Source organism: Rhipicephalus sanguineus, chromosome 6 (assembly GCF_013339695.2).
Source record: "Rhipicephalus sanguineus isolate Rsan-2018 chromosome 6, BIME_Rsan_1.4, whole genome shotgun sequence".
NCBI classification, from domain to species: Eukaryota; Metazoa; Arthropoda; class Arachnida; order Ixodida; family Ixodidae; genus Rhipicephalus; species Rhipicephalus sanguineus.
Window position 1 is genome coordinate 164,270,445 of NC_051181.1, and position 19,601 is coordinate 164,290,045.

General features: G+C 47.5%; 1 protein-coding gene across 1 annotated transcript in view; it reads left to right on the plus strand.

The window, feature by feature from the left end:
- Positions 1–19,601, plus strand: part of LOC119397688 (fibulin-1) — a 64,820-nt gene extending 45,219 nt beyond the window's left edge. Inside the window, exons 17-24 of the mRNA XM_037665111.2 lie at positions 27–167; positions 2,281–2,406; positions 7,409–7,540; positions 12,412–12,534; positions 13,315–13,446; positions 14,288–14,414; positions 16,335–16,547; positions 19,357–19,601. Of these exons, the coding sequence (XP_037521039.1) occupies positions 27–167; positions 2,281–2,406; positions 7,409–7,540; positions 12,412–12,534; positions 13,315–13,446; positions 14,288–14,414; positions 16,335–16,547; positions 19,357–19,561 (1,199 nt within the window). The 3' untranslated portion in view covers positions 19,562–19,601. The remainder of the gene's footprint in view (positions 1–26; positions 168–2,280; positions 2,407–7,408; positions 7,541–12,411; positions 12,535–13,314; positions 13,447–14,287; positions 14,415–16,334; positions 16,548–19,356) is intronic.

Below are 19,601 nucleotides of genomic sequence, written 5' to 3' on the forward strand. Positions count from 1 at the left end.
ACTGCCCTCCTCCCGTTTCCACGCAGACATCAACGAGTGCGCGCACAACCGCAGCCTGTGTGGCCGCTACCATCGGTGCATCAACACCCCGGGCTCCTACCATTGCGAGAGCCTGCTCAGCTGCGACCCAGGATACGAGCCAAATTCGCAGGGGAACCGGTGTCTTGGTACGCGTTAGCAAATATCCCAGCGATTTCAAATATCGCCGGCTGATCGTGACTTCAGTAAAACGTTTTTTGGGCCTAGTTGGTACATAGCATTTAAGAAGAGAACTTCAGCGCAAATGAAGACGGACCCACAAAGACTAGAAAAGAAAAAAGAAACGCCAGTGCTTGTCTTTCTAGTCTTTGCGGTCCGTCTTCATTTGCGCTGAAGTTCTCTTCTTAAATGATCCTGGCTTATTGCTTGCTCTCACTAACTCTCGCTCTAACGTTGAAAGTGCAGTGCAATCGATACTTTCCTCGTAATTGGCTTCAAAAATGTTCCGCTGGTCACACGGGCACGTGGAAATGTTGGCAAGTACGACAAACATACTAGTACGTAATAGCTCAAAATGAGGACAAACAATGATTAATATTCAGTGCTGTAAGATAATGGTAATGAGACATTTGCGAGAAAGAATTCCACACATGAACTGAACAAAGCAATGAAAGCGACGACAGAACAGGAAAAGCAAAGCGTAAGTAAAAGGCCGAGAAAGGGAAGATGTCAAAGATCAAGACAAATAATTCCACTGTACTCCATTTGGTTGGTTGGTAACAACTTTATTGATGGTCCGGCAGAGCTTTCGCCGACTGGGCTTTAGGTCTCCACCCGCTAGGTGCTAACTCCGGAACCCTTCCGCCGCGGTGGGCCGCTGCCTTGCGCAGCCCCAGCCTCGGCGACCAACTTTGGGCTGTCCAGCAGGCCCGCGAGGCGGCGGTGAGGCAAGGCCTCGACGTCCCCACTGTACTCCATTGCGCGCGCTCTTTTTTTACGGCCGAGCTGTTAAGCGTGGCGTGGCGCCGCTAACCGCAAACAGAAAACTATCGCCATCAAGGAACCGGCACGCGCTCTCTTCGTCCCCTTCTTCCTCTTCTTCAACTTCTTTGCTCCCAGAGCACGTGCGCCGATTTGTCCGGCGTGGGATACAATAACTGAGATGGGCGAGAGAAAGAGTACAGGGAGAGAGAGAGAGACAGAGAGAGAAAAAGATAGAAAGAAAGAGAGAAATTCGTGCAGTAAAACTTTCTTGACGAGGCGCGATTCGAACCCGCATACCCACGATCTGAAGGCGACCATCGTAACCACTCGGCTATCCAGGCACGCTAGCAGAACAAAACATAGCCTTGTACAGTATATTATAGCAAGGGGGTGGGAAAGGAAAGTGAGGGCGAGTAGGCAGAAAAGAGAGAGGGGAGAGAGCAAAGCGCAGCATAGAATGGAACAGAGAGATAAAAACAAAGAGAGAGAGAGAGAGAATCAAAGAAAGAGAGAGATAGAAAGAGATAGAAAGAAAGATGAAGGGAGAAATAGAGAGAGAGAGAGATAAAGAAAGGCACGAAAGGGAAAGAGAGAGAGAAGTAGCTAGAAAGAGAAAGAAATACATAAAGAGATAAATGAAGAAATAGAAATAAACAGATACAAAAAAGACAGGAAAAAAATGAGAGATGAGAGAAAAAGATAGAAATAGAGGAGGAAAGAACGAGAAAGATAAAGAGAGAAACAAGCAAGGCCGCCCACTTCCTTCAGGCTTGACAGCACTAGTGCGAAGCTTGCGTAATTTTTTTTTTATTTCATGCTTATGTAGGACGGGGGAAAAGAATTAATCTACGTCACACATCTTTGCATCACGATGTGCCGACTCCACCGTGCAAACACTGTTCCAGGTACAAACGAACATAGTCGTTTTATCATTAACAGTTTTTCATCGGATGCAGTTTTGGCCTATAATAATCTTTTTAGCGGTTATCAAGAAAGACAGTCTGTAGGCCATAAGGCCCAGCGCCAGAGGGATGAAAGAAGAGAGCGGAGCGCTCCTCCATGGACTCCCGACCACGGAGGGGCCAAAAGCATCGAGTGTCCCCTTAATTGCAATAGCAATAAAAAAGTTCGGTGACCTACACTGCTGTTTGTCTCGTCACGCTAAATCTCCTCCTGAAATCCAATTTCGGCGTGCTCGATAATTTTCCTTTCGCCGAGGCGAACAAGCTAGCGAAAGCGAGCCCGCATATGTGTTATGAGCGTAAAAAAGTGGCAACACTGACTGTTTCCATTATTGTCTGTGCAACGACTTCGCAGACATCGACGAGTGCGCCACCCACACTCACGAATGCCGGGAGAACCAGACGTGCAACAACATACCGGGCAGCTACTCGTGCGATTGCCCCATCGGGTTCCGCATGAACGCCTTCCGGGACTGCGAAGGTCAGTGAATTCAGCCACGTCAAAGGTGCTGCTCCTTGCGGCGTGATTACGAACTGAAAATGTACATCTCCGTGAGGAACTTATTTGTTGCAAAGCTACATACGAGGGGGTGCACAAAGCGCTGTTCTGGGCGCATTTACCCTCCCGCATTCCTCGCATTCCTTCCGCTAGGCGAGCGTCGCGCAACTCCTTTAGAAAGGGCATATAGATGATTTTACGTAAGACACATGGGCGCCGCAAATGTTTTTTTTTCTATGTTATAGCGCCATATAACGAAGGCACGAAACGTCGAATTCACCAAACCAACCGTTTTCATGCGTATGCGTCTACCGTAGCACTGTTCGTTCAGTTATTAAAGGTACGAAGCGGCAAGGTTAACAGCCCAATATGGTGGCACCGAGACCCATCCGTAAAATAGTATACATGAATTTGCTCCTTTCATTTCATCCGGTGGCTTCTACCAGGAGGGCTTTCTCCGGATACGGGGATATCTGTCGTGAAACAGGCTCCGCGGGCTCCTCGTTTTTCGGGATGGCCGATTCAGGTGAACAGCGTGCGGTTGTGAAATTTAGTTTCTTGCTCCGAAAATATGCCGCAGAAACTTTTGAGATGTTAAGCACTGCTTACAGGGACGCTGCTATGGGAAAAACGGAAAGGCACGAGTCGTCTTCTCGGTTAAAAAAACAGACAAGTGTCGATTCGTGACAAACCTTGTTCTGGACGTCCACCAACTTGACGAACGGACGAAAATGTCGAAACACTTTGCGCACTTGTGCTTGAAGACCGACGGCGGACCATTGAAGAGTGAGAAAGGTCATTTGGTATATCTTGGCACTCAGTGAATTTTAAGAGAACATTTTGGAATGAGAAGGGTCGCTGAGAAATTTGTGCCTCGAATTTGGACAGACCAGAAAAATGATCGTCGAGTGCAAGCATGCCGGGCTTCGAAAAAAAAACAGCTCCAAAGCGACTTCCTTCGCAAGGTTTTTACTGGTGAAGAGACAGTGCTCTTCTTACGACCCGGAAGCAAAGGTTCACCACCGCTCGCTGTTCACTTAAATCGGTCATCTCAAAGAGCGAAGAACGTGAAGAATCGATTTTATGAAAAGAAAAAAAATCGGCAGATCCCACGCAGTGTGGGAATCGAGGTAATGCGAAGCAGCCAGCAAAGAGCTGCATACATCGTCTTGTTTGTCATTGAGGCTTATGAAGTCATTCATGTCATGAAATCTAGTTCGCTATATATTGCGAGATTGTCATACATGCATGCGTGTATAATCTGGTATATGCCATGCTAATGAAACATATATTCTGCTACGTATATACGATGCGTGACCTGCTATTTATGTTCGTCACGCACTCTTGTCATGCCATACCAATTTAAGTATATGTCCAGTGAACAAAATGGCCGGGAGTGCACCATGAGCGTGGCATCTAAATCATACCCTACATGACATGCATGTCATGATTTTCGTGCTACCACCTGCTACTTATGTTCGTCACACAGTCACGTCGCGAGATACCAATTTTGGTGTATATCAAGCTAGCGAAACGGCCGCCAGCGCACCATGAGCAAGGCACGTAAGTCATGGTGTACATGGCATGTGTGTCATGATTGTCATATTAACTCCTGTTATTTATATTCGTCACACAGTCACGTCACGCGATACCAATTTTGGTGTATATCAAGCTAGCGAAACGGCCGCCAGCGCGCCATGAGCGTGACATGTAAGTCATGCTGTGCATGACATGGGTGTCATGATTTTCATGTTAACTCCTATTATTTGTGTTCGTCACACAGTCACGTCGCGCGATACCAGTTTTTGTGTATATCAAGCTAGCGAAACGGCCGCCAGCGCTGCATGAGTGTGGCACTTAAGTAATGTTGTGCATGACATGCGTGTCATGATTTTCATGTTACCACCTTTTATTTGTGTTCATCACACAGTGACGTCGCGCGATACCAATTTTGGTGTATATCAAGCTAGCGAAACGGCCGCGAACGCGCCATGAGCGTGGAATGTAAATCATGCTGTACATGATACGCGTGTCATGATTTGCACGTTAGGACCTGTCACTTGTGTTCGTCATACACTCTTGTCACGCCATACCAATTTTGGTATATATCAAACTAACGAAACGGCCGCAAGAGCACCAAAACAGTGGCATGTAAATCATGTCGTTCATGACATGGATATCATGATTTTCATGTTATGACGTGTCATTTATGTTTGTCATAAAGTCACGTTACGCCATACCAATTTTGGTGTACATACATCCTATTAACGAAACGGCCAGGAGAGCCCAAAGTCGTAGGCGGCTAGATAGATACGCTCAAACTCGCAGAAGTTCGCTAAGAAATGCTTCGCATTTAAAAGTCAATGTCTTGCCGCAAGGGCGAAGCAATGAATGCGATCGCATTAAATTGGAATGTTATACGAAGAAAGGCTGGCAGCTCACTCCTTTAGCATGCGACCTGGCGTAACTCAACGAAACACTGGTGTAAGGAAACGCAGTGGAGAGTTATATGTGGGACGACTCAGATCTCACCAAAAAGAGTAGAATTACTTTCTTTTTTTTTTTTAGAATGCTGTCTGATGTATATGTGTTCCCCGTTTTGCCTTCCCTGCCTGAACCTGCATAAATAAATAAATAAATAAATAAATAAATAAATAAATAAATAATAAATAAATAAATAAATAAATAAATAAATAAATAAATAAATAAATAAATAAATAAATAAAGTCCAGTTCTATCGCAAGGGCGAACCTAGTTAATGTGATAGCGAAAGAATTGCAATATTATACGAAGAAAGGCCAGCCGCTCACTCGTTTAGGAAATGCAGCGCTCTGTGCGTCTTGAGTGCCTTTCTCCGTGTGGTGTCGTCTCACGGTGTACATATCGCAGGAAATGCGGCCGCTGCTGAGAGTAAAGCGACTTTTCTGCTCTCTGGGGCTTCAAAGCACGCGATGAGAGCACAACAAGGTATGGGGTGTCCGCTGATCGCGACCGCGGGCAACCACGCCCGGCGGGTCAAAGTACGGAGTTGCTGCTGGAGTGTACGCAGCCCCTCTTCACGCGCCTTCACACGTTTAATTTCTGCTAGTCGCGTTCGTCGGCAGCGCTCGCGCGCTTTCAATCGTACGTAGAACATACGACACGCTGTGCAATGTTATCGATTTGGGCGTTATACGGAACATAATGGCGACGGCACACCCACCGAGAGTGTCCATATGATTGCTATCGCAACAAAAGTGATCGGTCCCGCTGCACACTTGAAAAGAATCGATTGCTGTCTCTGCTGCCATTTTAGCGAGGCCAGTAGCACGCACCGACATAGTAGTTCTGAATTGGAGTGAAAATAGGAGGAAGGCAAGTTCAACGATTGTTGACATTAGAAGGAGTAGAAGCAAAAAAAGAAAAAAAGAAATAGCCAAGAACACAGAAAGAAAGAAAGAAAGAAAGAAAGAAAGAAAGAAAGAAAGAAAGAAAGAAAGAAAGAAAGAAAGAAAGAAAGAAAGAAAGAAAGAAAGAAAGAAAGAGCTGTTGGTTGAGAGTATTGTCAGCGTACCTTACTTTGTAACATAAAACCTGTCTTATATGTACTGTCGGCCGCAAAAGTTTGCGGGATCTGCAGCGCGTGGCGGAGCGACGGAAAAATGCATTGCTGCGTCACCTACCAAGACGCGACCGGTGTTGAGGCTAACGGCCTCGGCGATTAGCGACGGCGCGTTTAGACAACGTGCCGTTGCCGGATCTAATGGCGGAGGCCGCGGCCGATAGCCTCAACATCCGCCGCGTCACGGTAGGGGACGCAGCAATGCAGTTTTCCTTAGTTTTCCGTCGCTCCGCCACGCGCTGCAGATCCCGCAAACTTTTGCGGCCGACAGTACGTACCTGTAGCGAACAGAACAGCTACGACATTTGTGTTTGCTGAGTAACAGAACTTGTAAATTTCTTATTCAGAAGAGGCATTGCCAGCCTCAAGTATGTAAACTGCGATCTAAAAACACGCTTTTACTAAAGCCACTTCGAAAATGCACTGTTGTCGGCAACAGCATTCGTCACTCAGCTGTCTGATAGATGCCTTCTTATCTGAACTTCTTTACTTTAAATCGGTCACTCCAATGCGAGGTCTGCAGCACTGAGGAAGACATTGATCATCTGTTATGCCGCTGCCCTCGATTTGCCTCTGAACGACGAACTCTTTCTGACGCGATGCGACGATTGGACGATCGACCGCTCTCCGTGCAGATGCTGCTGGAGCACCGTCCCCATCGCTCGGCGGCCCACAAGGCAGTTAAAGCGCTTTTGTGCTTCTTAAGAACTACGGGCCTTTGTGAACGCCTATGACTGTTGTACAGTGCCACCGCCACATACGTGTCAGCTCATTTATTGATCATTTCCTTTTTTTTTTCTCGCTCCCCCTCTCTCTCTTTGTCTCTCCCATCTTTCCACTCCCCTTCCCTTTCCCCCGGCGTAGGGTAGCCAACCGGACTGCTGTCTGGTTAACCTCCCTGCCTTCTCCCTTTTTGTGTTCCTTCCTTCCTTTACTTTAAATCAAAGCAGCAACTAAATGTTGTCGACGTGAAACGGTTGTGCGGAATAACTCCAATCCTTGTTTTCTTTCCTTCGATAATAACGCAAGGACATGTAATCTTTTCAACGCGTGCCTCTGCACGCACTTTCAGATAAAACATCAGTCTATATTACTATAATTAAACGTGAGCCAAGGCATGATCTAACTCGTCGTCATGGGCTGTATATAGTCAAAAAGTTCTCTAGTTGTTTTACTTTCAAGCTCGTCCTTGTTCCTTTTTCCTGAATAGGCTTCAGGTTGTACTAATAAATAAACATTAATTAAATAAGGTTTTCTCAAGGCCAACTCGGATAGCTTCTTCCGCTTTTCAGTCCAAGCAAGCAGAAACCAACACTTCAGCGTCAACTGTGGTCGCAGATTTTTGTCTCGCAAGATAGTGATCTGTTTATTTTCTACGCACAGACATTGACGAGTGCACGCGCTTCGCGGGCCGAGTCTGCTCTGTCAACTCCAAGTGCATCAACACGCCGGGTTCCTACACGTGTGACTGCAATCCTGGATTCAAGAGGGGCTACGATGAACGCACCTGCATCGGTAAAAACCTTCTTGAACCTTTGTGGCATGCTCAAAATGGTGTACGAGGGAGCTTCCGCGGTGACACACAAAATCATTTAATTTCCAAGAGCGAGGCAAGCACTGTCCATCACTGCTGACCCTCCGAGAGTCCGAGTCTGTAGAGGAAAGCAAAGCAATGGGCGCGTTAAGTTAGTGCGCTCCGAACTCCAAGATCACACACTCGAATGCGCTCGAGTGCAACGCCTTCGAAGCTTATCTTAACGGCTATTTCCGGCCGACTGGCACGAAAGCGTCACATGGCGAATGTTATGTTGCTTCCGCGATAGCAACGAGTGGAGAAGGAGAACGCACTTCGTCGGAGGAGAGTCGGAAACACATCATTTCTTCGGAAGCCGTAACAGGCGCAAGCTCTCGCGCACCGTTTCAGTGTTGGAGTGCGTAGAGCGCGCTCCGTAATCACGCACCGGAAGTCGCTTTTCAGCCGTTAAGTTTACAAGAGCGCACTCCGCTGGCTAGAGCACGCTCGAGCTCCTTAACTGAACGCGCCCAATGATTTGCACACTGCACAAGGCGACTAGAGTTTCCTCAAGCAATAAGCACAACTTCCATATCTACACTTATACAGCTGAAATAGTGGCTTGGCTGTATGCCATATCGAAATACTAGTGTAACGCTTACAAGAAGGATAGAATGATATACACATGGAAATACATGCATGGGGCCATGCCTTCGTGTTCTTTTGACCTCTCTTGTACACCCTTGGAATGTTTTAATAATATCGCGCGAGCGTTGACTTCGGGGCATGGTAGCGCCTAATATGGGCGACAAGTAACGAGATCAGCGATACGACGATCAGCTTCGCACCAGCCTTCACATTATCGTGCAGATAACGATAATCCATAGGCAAGCACAAAGTTCTCCCCCCCCCCCCCTCTACGTTGGTCGAGTCTGGAAGAAAACCGGCTTCACAATGGGGGCCAAAATGAAAACCAAGCGATTGCGCGCTTCTCACAGCGGCCTTCCTTTTGAGCTTGGCTTTCTGCTTGTTAAAAAGCAACACCAGGGGTCCTCGGCCGCCATCATAGTCAGAAACGTTCGTGGGCATAACCCTGCCCTTTACACAATGACGGGACCGATCCGACTGAATACAGATATGGGGCGGATTGGCGCCCCCCCTTAGAGGATAAGGGGGCCGGCCGCCCCCTTGAATTTCCCCCCCCCCCCCCCCCCCATGGACACGCCCATGAGTGTATCTATATTTAAGTATAAAAGACAGCATTCACGCATGCGTGCTTCGTGCGCTTGCGCACCGTATACCAGATCTCGTAGCTTTTCGCCGATATTAGATGCTACCATGTTCCTCGGTTCAACGCTCGAGTGATATTATTAAAAGCATTTCAAAGGTACACGCGCAACACCCATATTCGAGTGCCTTCTAGTGATGCAGAACTATCGATGGCACTATCGATAGCTGAGTCACTATCGAACTATCGAACTATCGATGGTAAAAAATACTACCCATATACCGCCATCGACAGTAAGTATTATGGATAGTATAAAATCAACAGCGCGAACTCATTGCAGCATAAACTTGGTTCCCCGCGCGCGTGGTACATAGTGGAGCCGGTGGAGCAGGCTGAAGGGCAAGAAAGTTGACATGCTTGGGTTCTTCACGAGAGTGTTTCGGTGAAACATGATCTTAAAGTCAAACTATTCAGCTGTAGCGGAAAGGAAGCCGTTACATGTGGTGAAACTGCGCGGCTTCATGTTTATATTGCATTTATCATTTCAAAATAAAATAAAATTATCAAGATCTGTTTGTTAATTGTGAGATGTAAGTGGTTGATTTTGAATATGAATTTATAGATGGACGTATTCCGCCATTTTCAATGCGCATATAATTTATTTATCTCGTCAAAATTTGCTCATAAATTAAGCGAAGCTGATTGTAGGCTATCGCAACTATTTTGGCAATATGGCTAGCCAGCAACAGCATCATTATTCGCACCACTGTGGATAGTTTGTCACGCACTTGTGACGGTGAAGAATGCTATAGGCTCCGTGCAGACGTAACTCCGCTGCCCGAGCGAAGGTGTCCCTAGCGGCAAGAAGCGCAGATTTGGCGGGATGCTCTGACGCGTTCGCAATGGGGTGAAGTGGAGGAACTATGCCTTTTACGATGACTGCTTTTCGTGCTTTTCGCGCTTGGCCAGTGACCAGAGCGACGGTACGTCCGCGTTATTAACGCGATCACTCAGCCGCAGGTGATGGACGATAAGAATAATATAGCATACAACATCGCTCCGCGATTGCACCCCTGGGCTGCTATCGCGGAACGACTCTATTCTTTATTCCAATGCGTTTCGTTCTTTTCGCGCTTGGCCAGTGGTCAGAACGACGGTCCGTCCGCGTTATCAACGCGATCGGCCAGCCGCGAGTGGTGGATGATAAGAATAGCATAGAATATGACATTGGAATCAGAAATAGCATCGTTCCGCGATTGCACCCCTGCTCGCTCCACGCTCCCGCTGTGACCGCGCGAGGTATTTTCGCGGGCAGTTCAACTTGTGCCGGTTCCGCTCTTCGTAGGAATGCCGAACTCCAGGAATAATTGCTGCGTTGTTGGGTGAAGTAACACCTACAGGAATTCTCCGGGCACGCGTTTTTACCGGTTTCCATTTAGAGAATATGAACGGAATCGGCGTGAACGGTGGATCGCACTCGTTCGACGACAAAAGTGAGTTTTTTCAATAGATGGGGTATTTTTTTTTCTGGGGTTGCATTTGCCCGTGATTGTTGATCTGCCGAGCAACACCTCTTCCACGACGCCGTGAACGTACCCCGCTTCGAGGAGGTCCCTGCCCTTCTTCAGATTAGCTCCTCGGAGGAAACTATCTATATCACGTAGCTCTCTGAATTCAAACGTAATAATAATTGGCACGCTTTGCAGTGCCATGGCAGCAAAACACGAGCCACGACGACGAAGTCGGCGCAGCGAATGCAGCGCCGTGGCCGTTCGATGGAAAGCGTTTTTTCATTCAGCGGCCGTGACAGTGCAATTGCTGGTATCACCAGTTTCAAGCTGCCGCGTTAGCCAGAGAGTGATAAGCTGTGACTGTTTAGTGAGCGAGATGGCCCGCGTTACACGTGCGCAGTTTCGCTCAACGGGCTCGTCACCTCCGTTGTCTTCCGCCAGCTCATGCATTTAATGTTGCCGCGTTCGCCTGAGGATACACGAGGTCTGGCGAAAAGAAGCACCCGCGCTAACGCTACGTTCTCGGTCAGCTGATAACAATTTGACGTCTTTTGGAAGCAAACGGCAAAGATAACGGCGCAGTGGCTTGCCGCCGCCTGCGTTGTCTGCTCCCTTATCCCGCCAGATCTGTTGCCGTGGCCGCTTTGGCGCTGGAAGCAGAGCGCTACTGCGGCGGCTCCTAACGTAGGCACGGTGCCCATAGCAAAATTGGGAAATACGGAGCTCTTTTTGGGGCTAACTTGTGCCCAGAAAATCAAAACTGAAAATACAAGCAATACACGCTGCGCATTGATAGCGGCGAGAACAGTCGCCGGCCGTCGAGTAATCTGATAATCGGCGGAACACTTCGTCTTTTATACAAGGGGTGTTCAGATGAAAAGGTACGAACCTACACTGTGGGTATAAATGAAGGCTTTTTCAAGGTATGCACTATGTGCCTGATCACAACGATCCCAGCGATGAACGTACACCGAAGGGCTCCTTGTTCCCATAATTCCTGAGGCCGTTACGAGACCCAGTCCTTCATAGCGCCCTTGAGTTTGTCGTCCGAGTTGAAGCGCTTCCCTTTCAGACGTTTTTTCAGGGGACCAGACACATGGAAATCGCAGGCGATGAATGGCGGCCGGTTTAACACCTTCCGCTGTCAGAAATCAGATAACGCGTCGCTACTCCTTAATCGACAAACTTTGCGATGTGAACGCCATCCTGTCCTCACACGCACTGCTGCGTCAAGTGGACGGCGCTCTTTAAAGGAGCCTCTGCTCTCTCCTGCGCATGCGGGCGCCCCCGCATACTCCTATCCACGGCAGAGACTCCAATCGCATCCTTAGATGTCTCCCTACGTTCTCCCATGGATAGCGGAATAGGCATATATGTTATCGGTCATGTTGTTACGACATTTTGTACCTTTTAAATTGAACACCCCGTGTAGTGCATCAGTCATCGAACCTTCCAGCATTATCGCTGGTGCTCGCGTAACAGAGGCGTAGCCAGAAATATTTTGATGGGGGGAGGGGGGGGGGGTCAGCACCCCCCCCCCCCCGGCTACGCCCCTGTCGCGTAAGCTCTCAAATAAGCTTGACTATTCGCGTCCGACGCCTAATCTTAACAAATGATCTCAAACCATCGCGAAGCTTCTCAAACATTGCGGCGCGGTCTCCGTCAAACGCTGCGAACAGTCTTTGTGGGTGAAACCCGAATACATCAAAACAAAGCAATAAACACGCGTGGCAGTAATATCGCTAGTAATATTACCGATGGAACTACCGATTGGACTATCGATAGTTTGTAGATATTAGCACTATCGATAGTTTGTTAGACTATCGATAGTTTCAGAAAAACTCTCGATGCTATCGATGGTCAGTTTACCGATAGTTCTGCATCACTAGTGTCTTCACTATTTCTTCGCTCCTATTTTGCTCCTATTTTGCTCACATATTTTGCTCCTATTCAAATGCGGGTGGGTCAACAGCAACTCTAGCCGGTAGAATCGCACGCTACATATAAGTGGTGGTAACCGCGTCTGTTGTGTCCGGTCTTCATCACAGGAGCCGCGCTAAGTCACTGTGTGGCGCAAATTAGCTTCCCCTACGCGCGCTTTCCACTTATGCTCACAATATGCTCTGTACTTCAGATGTCAACGAATGCGAAGACAACTCGCACTCATGCGGCCATTCCTGCATCAACACCTGGGGCTCGTACCAATGCATATGCAGGAAAGGATTCCGTCTCGCCGAGGACCAGAGGACGTGCGTGGGTAAGAGGCGCTTCTTCCATTTGCGTCTACAAATGACACGTGAACGCAGTGACTGTGCCAGCGAAGCTACACCTTTTTTTTTCCAAAAGCCGTGCGTAATAGTTACAATCCTTCATATAGGCTCTACAAGGGATGGAAAGTATAAAGCTCGAGAACTACGAAACGGAGGAGAAACGGTGCTTGTTTAGGGTGTTATCATTCATGAAGGTGTACCCCGCAACGAAGTCGCGATCTAAGTTGATAGCGTTTTGGTATCCGCGGGCGCAAGTACTTAAGTAGCTGCAAGTAGCTTATTGTATGTGGGTACGACGTGCGAAAAATTACTGCTCGAATATTCAAGAACATGCATTGAGCTTTCACAGCAGCTATAGACTTAAATGGGTTTTTCCGAAGGACAGGTGTTGACAGAAATACGCTTCACGAAAACCAGAGCACAGACACACGGATTAAGGAAAGAGGACGACCCATCGCTGGAGTCTAATATCCAGCGTGTGGCCGATTACTCTCGTGTGTATATGAGCCAGCTACTGAGACGAGAACCTTACAACTTGAGGTTATTACCGAGTCCAGAGCAACAACAGCAACAACAACAACTAACGCGCGAATGCGGAGGCGCCAATTATTTTTCATTATGCAAATATACGAACTGAGTTGAGCTTAATGTGCTTATGCGATAAGACGTTCTTTTGATGAGCTAAGAGCGAGGTAACACAAATTGTTTCGTGCTACGATTGAGATGGTGCAGATGGAAATGCCGACCTTTCTCCATGTGCTGTGCAGACGTGGATGAGTGTGAAATGTGGAAAGGTCGGGGCAGCCTGTGCATCGGCACTTGCGTCAACGAACCGGGATCCTATTCGTGCACCTGTCCCGAAGGCTACGTCCTCCACAGTGACAAGAGGACTTGTCAAGGTACTTGCCCATTCTGCGCTGTCGCCTCTGTTCACATGACTGGAGGGAGCATTCTCAGGCACTTCCATTTAGGCTCGATAAACTATTCGGAGATCACGACGTGTTTGATACACTGAAATGAGTGTAGCTCATTTTCATGGCGAGAAACTAACATGGCTTTCGTGGCGAGACGCTAAGTGCGAGCATCACTGCACGGGTCTTTTCTTTGAATCTGTATATTAATATGTGTCCTTATACCTTGAGCCATAGTATGCTTCTAGCAGTGTATTTATACAGCTTCATCTGTCCTTTTCGCTTTTTCGCGTGGTTTTGTGATCTAAAAGCGTACTAAAAGGCGATCAGAAAGTGATCTAAAAGCCTGTACAGTAGTACATCGATTGTATTGAATAGCAGAACTCTCCTGCTTTCTGGCAAAAAAAAAGGAAAAGGAAAAAAAACAGCGGTATGTACTTCTGCAATAAAAAGAGAACCCCAAGCAATCATGTTCATACGCATGAAATCACCTCGATCGATTTTCCTTTTTGTTCCCTGTTAGGACAAAGAGGCCAGTGTTTCCAAAGACGTGGAAGCTTTCACTCGGGTTTCTATGGGCACGATAAACTCTGAGACTGCCTCGTACCTTCTACCACAGTATACGTGGTTACCTTATTTGCACGGTTCTCTTTCTGTCCCATCTTAGAGCCTATTTTTATGCCTATACATTTTTTCCTTGGGCAGGGTAGTCGACCGGAACTGTCTCAGGTTAGCTGCCCTGCCATTCTATGCGTCGTTTATCGCTTTCTGTCGCACTCTGTGTAGTGAAATACCCACCTGCTGTGGTGCCTGTCTTCAATGTGCGCAGACATTGACGAATGCGAGCGTGACATCTGCCGGGGCGAGAACGAGGTGTGCCTGAACACTCGCGGAGGCTACCGGTGCAACAAGCTCGACTGTCCACCCGGATACTACAGGGACGCCGACCACAAGACGTGGGTGCCATCAAACCTTATGATACGCTAGCACAATCGCCTTGAGATGAAACCCGAACGTGCGAGCAGCTGCCGGAATCACTCATATCGGTCACACAGACTCACATATAAAAGTGTAGTATTTTCTGGTTCATACTTTTAAAACAGTTTACAGACAAGGGAAGCCTCAGCCCGTAGGCAACGTATGCATGGACAAAGGACTTGGAACAAGGGAAGCCTCAACCCATAGCAAACATTGACAAAGGACTTGATAAAATGTTGGCTTCAGGCTGATACCTTGCTTTCCCATTGTTGGTCGGTTTTAGGCTCTTCGTTCCTGTATCTTCCATTGGGCGCTGTATTAGTTCGTACGGCATCTTCTGTGAATATGCGAGTCTTCCGAAAGAAATTAACAGAGCCGCAGCGGTATAACTGAGTGGTTACGGTGCTCGGCTGCTGACTCGAAATACGCTGGTTCGATCCCGGCCGCGGCGGTCGCATTTCGATGGAGGCGTGATGCTAGGGGCCGTCAATGCACGTCGAAGAAAACCGGGTGACCTAAATTATTCGGAGCCCTCCACCACGGCGTCTCTCAGAGCCTGAGTCATTCTTGGAGTCCATAAACCAACCAATCAACCGAAATGAGCGAGAAATCACTACTTCAGGTCAATGACTCAGATCGACATAGGTTAGCGCAGCGCTGTCGCTGATACTGCGGTTCAAGTTGAAAAGCGTGTCGATTTTCTTGCGTCCGTTTAAGCATAACAGTTGGACGCTAGCTAGATGCCGAAGAAATATCAGTGATCACAAGATAACCTAACAGAAAAATTGTGATACATCGTGGGCTATATTACTTAAATGACCCTAAGAAAACTCGAAAAATTAGGCTAGCGTATAAATTGTCCTTGGGAACGGCGTCGCAGTTTCAGCGTGTAAAACAATTACATGTACAGGCTGTTATTTTTAGACAATACAGATTTTAAACAATGCTATGCAATTCAGGCACCTGTCTTCGCGCACGAACTCTTATGAGTCGAGGCGGAAATACGTTGTTGGGGCGAAAGTTACACTGATATCACTACTATTAGCAACAAGCCGTTAACTTTTAAATGATCAACTTGATGGCACATGGGAAAGTTGCAAGCCGTCGCAATTTTTGGCATGACTATTTTTTAGAAGTGGCGGGAATTGAACGTAAGTTGAGATATTCATATTTGAATTTGAATGGAAATATCGAAACATATATAGTGCGCTGGACGCGCAGGAAATGCGGCCGCTGTGTTGCATCATACCGGAATTACCGGCGACGAGGAAATGACGAAGTTTAAACATGGTGTGTCCAAGCAGAACACGCTCAGGAAAAACAAGCAAATCGTCTGAAACATACAAGTGTACCGCTTATTCCTTGCGTGTGATGTGTGATGTTAGTAGGTTTGAATTAATGCTTGAATCACTTCAAGCGAGCAGTTTCAAGGAACTTACTCATTACTTTCTCCATTAGTTTGGCTTAAAATGTGGCATAAAAACTGCATAAAAATTTTACCAGAAAGGGAAAAAATGGCATAAAAATTGGCATAAAAATTGAGCAAAAAGAAAAAAAATGATGAGTTAATTTCAAGCGTGGGAGAAAGGTTTCCGAGATTTCGTATGCTTTAAATAAAGCGTCCATTAGTTAGCGCATGAATGACTAATCATTGTTAATGTAATTTTAAAGTCTTACTTTTCGAACCTAATAGCAACGTAATGTCATTACTTTCGGTTAGCTGTAATTTCTTATGTAATTTATTACATTAGAAAACAATTTAGAAGAGTAGTTAGTTTTAATTTAATTACATTTTACGAATAATTGCGTCATCTCTACAAGGACACATCATCTGTTTATTTAACAAAGTAGCGAGCTGGTTTTTTGACGCGCGTGGCCAACCTCCTCTCGTCCGGCAGGCGTTGCAAGCGCGAGAAGCGCGACTGCGCCATCGGGGACGAAGAGTGCCGGAAGGTGCCGGTGTCGCTGTCCTTCAACTACTTCACGCTGCCGCACAACATGAAGATACCACCGTCGGGACAACAGGACTTCTTCACCATGCGGGGCCCGCGCTTCGGGTTCTCCACCGTCCAGTTCGAACTGGAACTGGTCGAGGCACGCGCGTCATCCAGGTACGGGCGCTTAATTAAAGAGCTGCGAGATTCCTTCATTCGCAGTTGTAATACGACGTATCTTCTTCGCTTCTCAGGCACTCTTTGTGTTAATGAGTGGTCGACAATATTTAGCCGCTGTGCGAACGCTTGTCTCATGCGCACAGCACGTTCAGCAACCAGTCGAAATGTCGTTCAAAAGTGTTTCTGCTGCAAGGAGACGCTTTTGAATAAAAAGAAGGGCTCGATCAATGCTTATGCAACGAACAACAGCGTCTGTCGTGACGACTATTAATGTATAGAGCTGAAGTGCTACAACGCAGCGCGGCTTGCCTTACGCTTGCTTTTCACGTCGCTCGATTTTGCTAATTTCTAGTTTTTGCAGACAATTAAATAGCCGCTTTAGCCACTTAACTGGCCTGCACCGCTACGCCCGTACAGACTGGCTATGAACAATTCTCCGAAACGCAACGTGGGGGCATCGATGGATGGATGGACGCAAAACTTTATTGAAACTAATTTATTTTCAACAGCGGATCTGTTTAAGCTTGGAGTAACTACGCGTAGCGTTCGCAATAACTCGGGCGGGTATGCGCCTCAGGAATTCGGCAAGCCCCACTATATCGAGCACGGCAGGTTCGAGGGAGGGCGATTCCGGTGGAGGGAGGACTGCCGAGCAAAACGGCAAGAAGCCGAGAGGGAGCGTCATAACCACACGGCTATCCAGGCACAGTATAGGAACAAGCATTTATGGGATTGCGCTGCTATGAACTAATTTCAATTACGTGAAAGAAAAATTAATTTTCTTGATCCTGAAATCCGGCGACCGCGGCTTGTTGAAGCGACGGCGAAGATTCCCTCGCGGCGGTACACTCGCGAGCATGCAAGAAATGCAAGCCAAACATGGAATAAACGACGCTATCGTGCCTGCTCTGCCGCCACGTCTTGTTAGCAAAACCTCGGGTCCGGTTTAGTGCGACGCCGTTGCTATCATGTTCACCAAACCTAAGCACTTGCTTTCCACTCGCTTCGACGCACTAAGCCAAAAGAGCTGTGGTCTAAAATCGCATAAAAGCGAGACGACAACCTGAATCACTCAACAATTTTACCACTGGCCCCAGCAGAAATTTAATTTTATCGCCTCTGCCGTCCTCTGCGGCAACACTGAAACGTCAATATACCGTTGAAATCATGAATATGCACGCCTCGTTATATTGATGTTCAATATACATGGCGTTCTATGTACATAAAGTTGTGAAAAGTGAGGTACTTCATTATATCGAGAATTTTGTTATATTGAAGCTCGTTATATCGAGGTTTAATTGTGTATACTTCTGTGTTTGAGCGAGTTTCCAGATGTTCTGGAAGCCTTTGCCAATGAGGTGGCCTTGTAGGCAGATTAGGTGAGATTATTGCTCGTCTCAGCATTTTTTTTTTCTATTGCATTTATTAGTCTTGGCAATGGGTAACTTTTATTATAAAGCTCTTATCACTTTTAATGGTCCCAACGTATTTGTAGAACTTCTCCGCGGCGTCAGAAAAACGCTTGCCGCAGTTCAAATAAAGCGGGTTTTCTGATGGAGGGCTTCTCGAGCTCGCTCCGCGTCACTTCCAGCGAAAGCAGCAGGTGTCATATCCTTGTACGCCGTCCTAGACAAGAGAACCGGAACTGTACACATAAGCAAGCAGCAACAAGCAATGAGCTCTTTCACAATCATCATGAAGCTTCCTTTATGCATTTGTCCCTGTCTCGGGGTATTCGAATAATCTTGGCGGAATGGGCATTAGGGCTGACAAAGCAAAACGCTTCGGAAATGTGTAGCTAGTAGCGAAAAAAAAAATTCAGTTTCCCCGCAAGGGCGAAGCAATGAATGCGATAGCAGCAAATTGTAGTGTTATACGAAGTGAGGCTGGCAGCTAACTGTTTTGTATCCGATCTCCCGTAACTACAAAACCTTTGTGTAAGAGAATACGGCCGCTCCAGGCAGAGATGCTCTCCGCATAGTCACTTCGCGTTCAGAGCGCGGCACGTAGAAGGGTATAAGCCGCCCGCTGTGATGGCTGTCGAGATAGCGCGCGCGCCAACGATCGTGACCGCGCCTTAGACTCAAAGTTCACAGATGACGCTCGCGCGACACGGGCGACGCGTTTCCGGTTTGCTCCGACGGCAGGCCTCCCGAGCGGGGTGATGTTATAGCATGCACCCTCCGAGCGACGGAAATGGGCCGGCTCGTTTGATCTCTCCTTCGGCCACGTTCGTCGCCCCCGCTCGCGCGCTTTTACCCGCGGTAGAACATACGATGCGCGGGGAGGATCTTATCCATTTGGACTTCATACAGGCGGGACATGACTGCGACGGCAAAAAGCCGTCGAGACTCTCCATACAAGTGGTTAGTAACAACTTTATTGATAGTGCTGCAGAACTTTTGCCGACCGGGCCTTAGGTCTCCCACGCGGGGACGTCGGTGAGGCAAGGTCTACATACAATTGCTATCGCAATAAAAGATATATTTCGGTTGCTTGAGAGCAGTACTCAGACTGCAGTATTCTTCTCGCTCGAGAAAAAGTGAACTATTATCTGGGCCTTTCAGGAGCCTAACTAAAGGGCACCTAGTCTGCGTTCTTCCCCCGCGCTATCCATCGCCTAATCACGACAGTTTTCTGTAGGCAAGCATAAAGCACATCGATTAGATATGATTAGACACTCTGACCGGTAAGCTTTCTGTTGCACTAAGGAAAAGATGTATCATCCGATTGGTTGTCGGTCTGTTGAAGTACAGTGATGACGCTCTACCCATAACACATGGTGACACCCTGTTTATGCGCGCAGGGCCCACGGCGTCGAGGTGGCGACCAGGGAGCACTTCTTCTTGCGAAACACCGGTTTCAACGAAGCCATGGTGTCCATCGTGCGGCCGCTGCAGGGACCGCAAGACATCCAGCTGGAGCTGCGAACCAGCATCTACCACCATGGCCAGTACAGCGGCAGCGCGCTGGCAAAGATCTTCATCTACGTCACTGAGCATGAATTCTAGGGCTGCACTTGTTTCTCAAGCACTGTGTCGTTCTAGTACA